Here is a 13327-nt window from a genome sequence, read left to right on the forward strand (position 1 = left end):
TCTACGTAAGAATATCATATTGTAATCAGAAACAGAACGACGAACGAATAGGCAATGTCGTGTATGGTAAAATCTTCAACATGGCAGCATCCAGCAATTGTAGAATTATGGATACAATGGGGATGATACAGCGAACCAGTTGCACGTTAAAAGTTTATTCAGACCTTTATCTAGGTTTCGGTAAGTGTAAAACCGTCTTCCTCAGATACTTTACAAGTAGTCCATGGATGTCATATATGCAGCAAAAAGCAACATAAAAAATTTCATACAGTGGAAAAGAGTTACATATTGCTTGACAAGAAAAACGGAGTAGTAAGGTTTAGTCAACAGTAAAATTATCCATATAAATGCTATTGCTTGGCCATAAGGCTTTTTCAACAGTAAAAATGATTAATAAAATCTCCTCGGGCTTCCAGCCGTATCAGGTCTGAAAATCTTATGAGCTTTCGACCGAACTCTCCTCGTCCGTTGTCAAGTGGTAAATGACTACCGTGTCGCCGTGGCCTCGCCGTTACATAGCCGCGCTCCTGGTTGTGACGTCACTGGCGTTCTCTTCCTCGCCAACTGTGGCAATGAATTTTCACTCTGCATCGGAGTGTGCGCTGATTTTGAAACTAAGAGGAAATCCGACGACTCGACCCACCAAGACGGATCAAGGAAGGTCCGACTTACACTCGCAAATTCCGGGTGGAAATGCTGACCAGTTATACTGTACGTCACATATACCACCCTCTACGGACTCGCGGCTAAGCTCAGTAATAACAGTATCAGTTTAGAAGCGGGGGATCTTGCAATGTGACCCAGAAGAGCCAGGGAAGTTCTACCCAAAGTACTACTTGGGGTGACCCTTTCTTGCCGGGGCGTTATGGCCGAGCGGTTCTAGGCACTTCAGTCCGGAACCGCGCGACTGCTACGGTCGCAGGTTCGAATCCTGCCTCTGGCATGGATGTGTGTGATGTCCTTAGGTTAGTTAGGTTTAAGTAGTTCTAAGTTCTAGGGGACTGATGACCTCAGATGTTAAGTCCCATAGTGCTCAGAGCCAATTGAACCAGTTTTTGACCCTTCCTGTTCCTGTAGCTCCTCTTCCGAGTTAGTAGTAATGACGTCCTGTCCTGTTTCAGTATGACCGCAGACTCAGCGGCAGCTCGGGCTCCACGCCGGGCTCTGGCTACCGCAGCGGCAGCAGCTCCTGCGGCGGCAGCGGCAGTGGCTACCACAGGGATCTGTCCTCGGACCGCAAGTACGGCTCGCAGCTCGACCCGCCGGCTGGCCGCGACCACTCCTCTACCAGGACTGGCTCCTACTCTGACACCAAGTACGGCACCTACCCGCACAGGAGCAGGGTGAGTACCCACCACAAGCAGCTGGTATTTCAGTGTTCACTTACAGCATTCAAAAAAATTCTACTCGAAGTATCACAGTGTAGTGTTGTAGATTTTATTAAAACATTTCTTTGCCCAAGGTCGCAAAGTATAAAACAATAATTATTGGTTTTAACTGCTTAAACGGTCATCTTCAGCTCTGGAAATGGTAAAACAAGTTCACAAGTCAGAAATATTTTAAGAATGGCGCCACAGTGCTAGTCAGTTTGTTTGCTTTCTTGATATGATTGACTTTGACAGACACTATGACCTGACATTATGGCTTCCGTCATATTCAAATTACTACAGAAGTGTTTGTGCTACATGTTTTACATACGCATATTATAAATGCGACAGTAAGGTATGTTTTCACTGGGTTTCTGTTGTGCGTAGCTTCGTGCCACTGGCTTTGGATGACAGCAATGCGTTTTTATTCTATTTTTTCTAGAGCTGAAATTTCCTTGAGGAGTTTAACACAATAATGTCTAAGTGTCTTACTTATTGCGTTGATGTAGGCACCACTGTTTGTATCCTGTTATACACTCCGACGGTTTTGGGGGAGTTGAAACTAGTAATCACAGTTTTCTGCTTTGTGATTTTGGCCAAACAAAGATTTACAGGTCGCTGTCACCATGCTGACTACATCAGGTAATTACAATATCACATTTTAAGTTAAAGTACACTGTTTCTTAGTTCATCCGTTATTGAGAAGCTCTTGCGCACCGATTATGTGATTGCAAAAGAACACTGCTAGTCCTTTCTGTTTTAGTCAACAGTTTTTCGAAATGTTTGTTAGTGTTCTCCGTCCATCCCTATTTTGTGTTGAACTTGTCATTGTAGCCAATACATGTTGCACTTTGCATGTTCTATTATCTGTCTGCACCTATCATTTTACTCTTAGATTCCTCCTTCCATTCTCAATTATGTATCCGATATTCTCCTATGCTGTCCCTTTTTCATGTAATGATGTTCCATACACTTCTTTCTTAATTTATCCTCATTATTGCTTCTTCATTTCCCGTCATCTTGAAAGTGATTTGCAGAGTATGTATCCTATTCGTTGACTTAACTTTAAACATTCTTTGATAACGCCACAGTTCAAACGCTTCCAGTTGCTACTTGTCCGGCATTTACACAGTCCACGTTTCACTTCCATACGTTGGTGTGCTCCAGATATACACTTCCGCTAACGTCTTTCTCATTTCTATATCACATTCGTTTCGAGCAGAGCTCTTTTATTGAATTACGCTTTCTTCGCCTGTTCCAGTCTACACAGTCTGCCTGGCAAAAAAAAAAAGTCCATCTTGAATATATAGTCGGATGTCAATGTAACTTCGTACGCGTACGAACTATGGGCGAGTATGTAAACGATCACAGTTGCAATTCTCAGTGACAGATAGAATGGTCACCCCAATTCATTAGTGTTGTTCGCGTTTAGTGTTGTTACCAAGCTTGGTCGGGTATGTAATGGGCCTCAACAGCATAGGATGTTAAGTGATCACTGTGAGAGACACGGGTATGCCACGTAGCCGTGTGCGACAGCGTCATCAGCACCTGACAGAGTGTGAAGTGGGACCCATTTGCGGTCTTCATTTGGCCGGCCGGTTGAAACGCGCAATATTCAGATTTTTAGGGCACTCGGATGTCTGATCACCCGAAGAGAGGATCGCGATATTGTACACCAAGCACAGCGTAACGCCATCAGATTTGTGGCTGCCATCTAGGAAGAAGTAGTGGACTCCTTGTACGTGTTGTGTCATCTGTCACCATAGGCCGGATACTAGCAGCAGCCATACTAGGGAAGTACTGTCCCGTGTTTAGGCTGGCGTTGACACCGCAACACAGACGACTGAGTTTGGAGTGGTACTGTGACCGAGAACATAAGCTGCTTATGAATGGCGTTAGATTCTGTTCGGCGATGGTTCAAATGGCTCTGAGCACTGTAGGACTTAACATCTGAGATCATCAGTCCCCTAGAACTTAGAACTACTTAACCCTAACTAACCTAAGGACATCACACACATCCATGCCCGAGGCAGGATTCGAACCTGCGACCGTAGCAGTCGCGCGGTTCCGGACTGAAGCGCCTAGAACCGCTCGGCCACCGAGGCCGGCTGTTCGGCGATGAATCGAGGTTCTACACTACCCCAGACTACCCATTTTCCGCGAGTATGGCAGTGGCCTGTCGAGGTGATCCATTTTCTCACCGTTATGGAGGTGCACAGTTGTGGCTGGTTGGATGGTTGATTTGGGGGAGGAGACCAAACAGCGACGTTATCGGTCCCATCGGATTAGGTAGGGATGGGGAAAGAAGTCAGCCGCGCCCTTTCGAAGGAACCATCCCAGCATTTACCTGAAGCGATTTAGGTAAATCACCGAAAACCTAAATCAGGATGGCCGGACGTGGGTTTGAACCGTCGTCCTCCCAAGTGTGCGAGTCCAGTGTGCTAACCACTGCGCCACTTCACTCAGTGCTCCGTTGTATTAGCTACTCCTGGTGTGGGGAGTCAGGTTATGATTAATGGAAATCTGATGGCAACTGTGTTACATTTCATGTGACAATATCGCGGAGCTGAATACTCGTCCACGCATGGCACGTGTCTCTGTGGGCTGGTGAGATATTCCTCTAGTCATCAAAATCCGCAGACCTGATCACAAAAGACGTATGTTGTGACAGCTCGGAGGTCCACTTTCTCCCAGCCTCAGACGAGGGCACAAAGACTACACAACACCCTTCCCAACCGAATCAGTGCATGCATCCAAGTCAGAGGTGTGCAACGTCATACTGATAAGTGGACTCATAACGCCAAGTTCCTCGTAAATACGACTCGATTTTGTAATCACTGAAATAACGTCTTGTACCCTCTCAGTCCTTGAAGTTCCATTTAATTTCCTCCTCTCTTTCTGGGTGCTTCACTATTTTGCCAGGCAACGTATATTTCACTCTGTAAGTTGTTTTATTCTGTTGTTGTTGTTCTTGTTTCTGTTGTTGTAAACTAAACTAGACTGGTATCCTCATTTTAAACTTTCGGGTATGTCTTTAATGAAATTGAACTCGAACAATACAAGTGCTGTGATTATGTGAACGCTGTCTGATAAAAAGAGTCGCCAAATGTCTGAATTTGTATAACTGTATTACATTGAACTTCCAGAAAACGTAAAACTTTAAACTAAATAAACTGCCCTGTGAAATTCTGTACCGTGCAATGCAGTGAGCAGCCCTACAATGAGTGATATCACAGAAGCTGACTTACAGTTACAATACGGAAAACTAACGGAAAAAAAGTTCTACATAATATGACAAATCGAATTTTGACAGAACATTTGTTAAAAATATTTCCGTGAAAATTATCTGTAAAATTGTCTATGCAAATTGATCAAATAAATTTCCAAATACTAAATACTACACAGCAAATGTAACACTGCTCTGTAAGAATAAGAGTATTTAACAAAGAAATGAAATCTGAATTGAACTTTACCTAAACTGAATCTGCTAACAATTTTGAAATGCAAGGCTTAACTGAAAATGATCTGACTGATGTTAACCTGGCCCTACCAAATTTTCATTGCTTTCCTGTGGGAACGGGAACTCGGTACCGTTCGAAAGCGACGAAAATGAAAATGCAGTGCAGCAGCAATCTAGCCAAAGAGGAGAAAGCCTTGTGCAGAGCAATGCAATGACATACAGATGTGCTACGCAGATGATACATAAAGCCGAAATAACTGCGTTCCGCTAAGTGCCATAAGGCGACACACAATCAAAAAATAAAACTTTCACGAGGAGACGGTAGGAAATACTCGAGTTTCTAAATGACTGAAAAGATACTAGCATTCAAAACTATATTATGAACTTTATTCCTTAACAACCAAAAGACTTCTTTACAAAATCACTTATTATAAAAGTATGACTCTGTCATGAAAGACGGACTGATAAAGGAGTAGTAAAACTCTGAGTGCAAGTTATGTGAGCAGATAACTGTAATGAATCACGTCTGCCAGCCGTCGTGGCGGAGCGGCTCTAGGCACTTCAGTCTGGAACCGCGCGACCGCTACGGTATCAGGTTCGAATCCTGCCTCGGGCATGGACGTGTGTCATGTCCTTAAGTTAATTAGGTTTAAGTAGTTCTAAGTTCTAGGGGACTGATGACCTCAGATGTTAAGTCCCATAGTGCTCAGAGCCATTTGAACCATTTGAATCACGTCTCGCCAGTAGAACTAATTGACTTGAACAAATAAAGGCAAATCTTGGGAAAAGCTTAGCCTTTTTTCAAACACATCATAAATTACGTGCGAGCAAGCAATGCAGTGACAACATTACCTGAAAATCTTCACACTTTTCAAATGAGTCTTTGCCAAATCATACTTCAAAAATTCAGTATCCTCTATATTTGTATCTCTGTGCTCAGCTAGGTAATTCCGAACCGCTCAGTGGCGTGAACAAGACCCGACTCCCTCACTTACTTTTCACAGAATGCTACTGGCATCGACAATGCTACTGCCAACCAAAAATCACATTGAAACTTCCTGGTAGATTAAAACTGTGTGCCGGACCGAGACTCGAACTCGGGACCGAGTCCGACAAAAAGTTTTAATCTGCCAGGAAGTTTCATATCAGCGCACACTCCGCTGCAGAGTGAAAATCTCATTCTGGAAACATCCCCCAGGCTGTGGCTAAGCCATGTCTCCGCAATATCCTTTCTTTCAGGAGTGCTAGTTCTGCAAGGTTCGCAGGAGAGCTTCTGTAAAGTTTGGAAGGTAGGAGACGAGGTACTGGCAAAATTGAATCTGTGAGAACGGGGCGTGAGTCGTACTTGGGTAGCTCAGGTGGTAGAGCACTTGCCCGCGAAATGCAAAGGTCCCGAGTTCGAGTCTCGGTCCGGCACACAGTTTTAATCTACCAGGAAGTTTCATATCAGCCACACTCCGCTGCAGAGTGAAAATCTCATTCTAAAAATCATATTGCTTGTGCTCAGACCCTCTATGGCCTGACAAATCGACTATTGAGGAGTTCTGTTGAAAAATATCCGTTGTACAGAATTTACAACAACACATCGAATGAAAATAGGGCTCACATCACTTTCGTTGAATGCCAATTACATGTTTTAAGTTTCGCAGAGTAAGAGCAGCCTACAGGCGAGCAGTGAGAGTGAGTGCGTCGACCCTTCGGCTGCCCACAGGCGGACGCCAGCCACGGACCCCCGGTGACGCTGCCGCCTACGACGAGCAGCGGCCGGCGGTCACGTGACCCCAGCCCCAGCACCGAGACGCCAGGCGGCAGCTCCACCCTGCCGCTGCAGCTGCAGCTGCGCATGCTCTCGCACCGGCCCTCCTACTCGCGCTCTACGTCGCGGGAGTCCGCACCCACATCCCCATCCACTTCCAGTCCCGGCTCCAGCAGGTTCTCCAGCGCGACGCTGCCGCGCAGCCCGCACGCCGACAAACCGGCGCCCGTCTTCGGCAGGACCGACGACAGCGCCTCTACCGACCGCGAACGGACCTCTTCGTATACGCCCTACTCTGCCAGGTAACTCCTCATGCCGTCGGCACTCCATTAACTTTCACATAAAACCAACTGGAGAAGAGCGACCGAATGATATCACAGAGGTAAATAAAACGAAAATACAAGCCGCACTGACTCTTTATTAACAGGTTACAAGTTTCGGTATGTTGGCTATTATCAGACTCCTCTTAAAAATACAAAGCGTCCATAAGTAAATCAGCAAAATAATAATAACAGCATTATTAATATTTCACAAAATGTAAATGTAAGGATGTAGAGGCTTATCTCATGAGGGGTAAGATAGATACTCCCTACAGGAAAATTAAAGAGACCTCTGGAGAAAAGAGAACCACTTGCATGAATATCAAGAGCTCAGATGGAAACCCAGTTCTAAGCAAAGAAGGGAAAGCAGAAAGGTGGAAGAAGTATATAGAGGGTTTATACAAGGGCGATGTTCTTGAGGACAATATTGTGGAAATGGAAGAGGAGGTAGATGAAGATGAAATGGGAGATATGATACTGCGTGAAGAGTTTGACAGAGCACGGAAAGACCTAAGTCGAAACAAGGCCCCGGCAGTAGACGACATTCCATTAGAACTACTGACAGCCTTGGGAGAGCCAGTCCTGACAAAACTCTACCATCTGGTGAGCAAGATGTATGAGACAGGCGAAATTCCCTCAGACTTCAAGAAGAATATAATAATCCCAATCCCAAAGAAAGCAGGTGTTGACAGATGTGAAAATTACAGAACTATCAGTTTAATAAGTCACAGCAGCAAAATACTAACGCGAATTCTTTACAGACGAATGGAAAAACTGGTAGAAGCCGACCTCGGGGAAGATCAGTTTGGATTCCATATAAATGTTGGAACACGTGTGGCAATATTGACCCTACGACTTATCTTAGAAGGAAGATTAAGGAAAGGCAAACCTACGTTTCTAGCATTTGTAGACTTAGAGAAAGCTTTTGACAATGTTGACAGGAATACTCTCTTTCAAATTCTGAAGGTGGCAGGGGTAAAATACAGGGAGCGAAAGGCTATTTACAATTTGTACAGAAACCAGATGGCAGTTATAAGAGTCGAGGGACATGAAAGGGAAGCAGTGGTTGGGAAGGGAGTAAGACAGGGTTGTAGCCTCTCCCCGATGTTATTCAATCTATATATTGAGCAAGCAGTAAAGGAAACAAAAGAAAAATTCGGAATACGTATTAAAATCCATGGAGAAGAAATAAAAACTTTGGGGTTCGCCGATGACATTGTAATTCTGTCAGAGACAGCAAAGGACTTGGAAGAACAGTTGAATGGAATGGACAGTGTCTTGAAAGGAGGTTATAAGATGTACATCAACAAAAGCAAAACAAGAATAATGGAATGTAGTCGAATTAAGTCGGGTGATGCTGAGCGAATTAGATTAGGAAATGAGACGCTTAAAGTAGTAAAGGAGATTTGCTATTTGAGGAGCAAAATAACTGATGATGGTCGAAGTAGAGAGGATATAAAATGTAGACTGGCAATGGCAAGGAAAGCGTTTCTGAAGAAGAGAAATTTGTTAGCATCGAGTATAGATTTAAGTGTCAGGAAGTCGTTTCTGAAAGTATTTGTATGGAGTGTAGCCATGTATAGAAGTGAAACATGGACGATATATAGTTTAGCCAAGAAGAGAATAGAAGCTTTCGAAATGTGGTGCTACAGAAGAATGCTGAAGATTAGATGGGTAGATCACATAACTACTGAGGAGGTACTGAACAGAATTGGGGAGAAGAGGAGTTTGTGGCACAACTTGACTAGAAGAAGGGATCGGTTGGTAGGACATGTTCTGAGGCATCCAGGGATCACCAATTTAGTACTGGAGGGCAGCATGAAGGGTAAAAATCGTAGAGGGAGACCAAGAGATGAATACGCTAAGCAGATTCAGAAGGATGTAGGCTGCAGTAGGTACTGGGAGATGGAGAGGCTTGCACAGGATAGAGTAGCATGGAGAGCTGCATCAAACCAGTCTCAGGACTGAAGACAACAACAACAACAACATGGTTGAAAACGAAAGAATCTTTTCACTAGCATAACGAAGACAGCTAACAGGCACATGTCATATAATTCCAGTAGTATCTTACTCCTGAGCTTACCAACGAGATTTTGGGCTTCAAGAATGGACCCGCGGTCTCTGCCAATAGGGAGTTTCCCCCGTGCACACCGGTCTTCTAAGAGATTCGCTTTTTCCAAAGAGGAGCATTTTTAGCCACTGACCAGCAGTTTATCAGTACAATGGCCACAGACCACAAACAATCATGAAGAGAAGGAGCCTTCTGCGATAGTCCCCTTCTTTAAACAGTACAGCAAATGACTGTACAACGAGATCGATCTGTAGCTTATGACACGGCATTTAGTAGGAGGCTGTGGGAGGCGCTAGGCCCCAGTTCGCCTACCCACTCACTATCGACTACAAATTCCCCTTGGCAAGGAATCCACCACTCTCACCTTCCACACCCAAAACAACACAGAGGTTGTCACATTCTTGGTCTGTAAGAAGTCAAAAATGGAAACCTTAGAATGTTCCAGGGTCCAAAAGTGGTATTAAAGAAAGTCCCTTCGCCGAATTTCGAGTAGTTTACCTTGTGTGTCCAGCGCCAGCTAGCAGTACCTGTGCCGCGACTCACCTCTACTGGTGTCAGCCACCCTCTATCAAAGACGGTTGGAGCAAGTGCCAGCTGCACTTGAGTCTAGCACTGACCCCAAACATTCTCAGGAGTTTGAGGTCCACAGCCGCTTATTCTGACATCGAGCGACACCCTAATTCAGAGCTATCTCTGAAGTTACTAGCACCCTACGGTGCGTCCATATACCAAGTGCGACCTGCCTCGTAATGTGATGTAATGCACTCCTCCAAGTGGTCGGATGCCTGAAGCAGAATTATAGTAGACAGCTCGGCAGGATGCAGTGCTGCACTTCGGCCTCACGCAGTCATATCCGAAGGTGCTTGCAGCTCGGGCCAGGAACAGGTACCAGAGACCCGGTGGTCTTCTCTATCGTCATACATTATGGGCTAAACCATTTTTTCTGCAGATTACCGATAGCCAATTTCAACTAAGAGGGTTTTTGATACTGGCAACTATTTATTTGCACCTTAGACAAAATAGATACATGTTTCAAAGTTTTACTGCCCTTCAAAATTATCATCGGTATTTAGTACATAGTGTCTCAGAACGACGTTTCAAAAATTTGGGGACAGATTCCGTACACCAAAACAAGAAAGAAAAATCCAGTACATATGGGCTCTAAAGTACATACCTTAAGAGCTATAAGCACTTGTCTACACATGTCTACCCGACATTTTCTTTCTTCTTTTGGTCCATACTACCTCCTTCCAAAATATGGAAAGCAAAGAGCTTGCATTAGAAGAGATGTGCTTCACATTATCGAAGATGAGCAAGTGTTCATAGCTCTTTAGATTTGTTGCCAGCGATGTGGAAATCCTAGGATATCCTTAGCAGTGCCAGTTGTGTTTATAGTTTTAGTGGGGCGGTCTATTGTCCGACAAATCTTTGTAACAGTTCTGAAGTGAATGTCATGAAGTCCTTCTTTCAGGGCTAAGTCCGGGACGTGTTCTTGGTGGAAACACTTCACAGCCCCATCGATCGAACAAATCAGTCACAACTTACGACATTTGCGCCTGAAGATTGTCCTGCAAAATGATAGGCGTGTCCTGCAGAAATTGTTCTGCTTCTTTCTCTAAGCTGTTCATTTTTAGAGCACAGCCTGCGACCACCTTAGGGAAAGAAGCGGAGATATGTTTTGCAGTACCCGCCCATCACTTTGCAGGACAATGTTGAGAAAAATGGCTTAATTTGTGACGGATTTCTTCGGTAGATGGAGCTGGGAAGTGCTGTACCACCCATCACACGCCCTGGGCATAAACCGTTGTCACTGTAACTTGACTCCTAAACTGAAGGAAGCAGTTCATGTCATTCGCTTCAGAATTGTTACAGTCATTCTTCGGGCAATAGAAGGTTTCCTTCGAACAATTAAAAGAACTGGCGTTTCTAAGGGTATGCTACAACTTCTACATCGGTTGCAACTGACTATACACAATGCTGGTGACTACTCTGAAGGACAGTAAAACATAGAAACCTGTATCTATTGTGAATAACTTACAAATAAATACACTATTGGTCATTAAAATTGCTACACCACAAAGATGATGCGCTACAGACGCGAAATTTAACCAACAGGAAAAATGTGCTGTGATATGTAAATGATTAGCTTTTCAGGGCATTGACACAAGGTTGGCGCCGGTGGCGATACTTACCAACGTGCTGACATGAGGAAAGTTTCCAACCGATTTCTCATACACAAACAGCAGTTGACCGGCGTTGCCTGGTGAAACGTTGTTGTGATGCCTCGTGTAAGGAGGAGAAATGCGTACCATCACTTTTCCGACTTTGATAAAGGTCGGATTGTAGCCTATCGCGATTGCGGTTTATCGTATCGCGACATTGCTGCTCGCGTTGGTCGAGATCCAATGACTCTTAGCAGAATATGGTATCGGTGGGTTCAGGAGAACAATACGGAACGCCGTGCTGGATCCCAACTGCCTCGTATCACTAGCAGTGGAGATGACAAGCATCTTATCCGCATGGCTGTAACGTATCGTGCAGCCACGTCTCGATCCCTGAGTCAACAGATGGGGACGTTTGCAAGACAACAACTATCTGCACGAACAGTTCGACGACGTTTGCAGCAGCATGTACTATCAGCTCGGAGACTATGACTGCGGTTACCCTTGATGGTGAATCAGACAGGAGCGCCTGCGATGGAGTACTCAACGACGAACCTGGGTGCACGAATGGCAAAACGTAATTTTTTCAGGTGAATCCAGGGTCTGTTTACAGCATCATGATGGTCGCATCCGTGTTTGGCGACATCGTGGTAATGTATTCGTCATGGCCGTACTGGCGTATCACCCGGCGTGATGGTATGGGGTGCCATTGGTTACACGTCTCGGCCACCTCTTGTTCGCATTGACGGTACTTTGAACAGTGGACGTTACATTTCAGATGTGTTACGACCTGTCGCTCTACCCTTCATTCGATCCCTGCGAAACCCTACATTTCAGCAGGATAATGCACGACCTTAGATTGCAGGTCCTGTACGGGCGTTTCTGGATACAGAAAATGTTCGACTCCTTCCCTGGCCAACACATTCTCCAGATCTCTCACCAATTGGAAACGTCTGGTTAATGGTGGCCGAGGAACTGGCTCGTCACAATACGCCAGTCACTACTCTTGATAAACTGTGTTATCGTGTTGAAGCTGCATGGGCTGCTGTACCTGTACACGCCATCCAAGCTCTGTTTGACTCAATGCCCAGGCGTATCAAGGTCGTTATTACGCCCAGAGGTAGTTGTTCTGGGTACTGATTTCTTATGATCTGTGCACCCAAATTGCGTGAAAATGTAATCACATGTCAGTTCTAGTATAATATAGTTGTCCAATCAATACCCGTTTATCATCTGCATTTCTTCTTGGTGTAGCAATTTTAATGGCCGGTAGTGTAGTTATCACTGTTAAAGTTACAACCCTTGTAGACTACATCTCTTTTCCCACAGATCGTTGCATGTGTTCGCCACAGCCTGGAATTGCGGTACTCTGAACCTATTCTTCACGGTGTCCATTGTCAGGTCCAGGAATGAGGAGCGCTCCCCGTACCTGTCGTCGCTGCTGTCCAGCAAATCGGACGAGCGGCCCAGCAGGGCGGAGGAGCGGCCCTCCGGCTCGCCCTACCGCCCTCCGCTGCTGGGCTCCTCCCCCTCTCTCGGCTCCACGTCTGCCAGGACGCGCCCAGAGGAGCGCAGCCCCTACCGGACCTCCAACAGCACGGACTCTCGGGCACTCGGCCCCACCGCGTCCTACCTCAGCCACACCAACGGGCCTCTGCGCTCCAGGCTAGACAACTCAACAGCAACCACAGCCTCACGAGAAGACAAGACTAACACCACGACCACCAACAAGGTAACTTCTTTCGGCGACGGCTGTTATACTCGTCACTGTTTTTTTTATGTTCAACGAGGAGCATTGTATAATGGTGGTTACTGTTTGGTCACACCACTGTTTATCTGCATTATATTCATAGTTCACTGACTTCTTGTCTTCTTTGACTGTTAATCTGACGATTTAATACTTTCATACTGCTGAGTGTCACTGACCTTCATTGAGCCTGCCAACTAGATTGTAGTCGGAAATGTCGTCTGAATTCCAGGGCTGTCAACATAAAATGCATCTGATAATTTACTTGACCTCTATATATCACTAACATTTTACCAGTTATTGAAAGTATTTCAGTGTTATTTTATAGAATATGCGTTGATGTGGCGTAATATTTCTCAGGACGGAGCATATGGATTTCAATATTACGAGGGGAGTCAAATGAAAACCTTAAATTTGTAATAACAAATTGAAATTTCGCGCCGT

At 45.1% G+C, this 13327-nt stretch overlaps 1 protein-coding gene across 1 annotated transcript in view; it reads left to right on the forward strand.

The window, feature by feature from the left end:
* Positions 1 to 13327, forward strand: part of LOC124795763 (dentin sialophosphoprotein-like) — a 221516-nt gene that overhangs the window by 176415 nt on the left and 31774 nt on the right. Inside the window, exons 3-5 of the mRNA XM_047259846.1 lie at positions 1122 to 1343; positions 6539 to 6885; positions 12538 to 12868. Of these exons, the coding sequence (XP_047115802.1) occupies positions 1122 to 1343; positions 6539 to 6885; positions 12538 to 12868 (900 nt within the window). The remainder of the gene's footprint in view (positions 1 to 1121; positions 1344 to 6538; positions 6886 to 12537; positions 12869 to 13327) is intronic.

This window comes from Schistocerca piceifrons, chromosome 4, assembly GCF_021461385.2.
Source record: "Schistocerca piceifrons isolate TAMUIC-IGC-003096 chromosome 4, iqSchPice1.1, whole genome shotgun sequence".
In the NCBI taxonomy this organism is placed as follows: Eukaryota; Metazoa; Arthropoda; class Insecta; order Orthoptera; family Acrididae; genus Schistocerca; species Schistocerca piceifrons.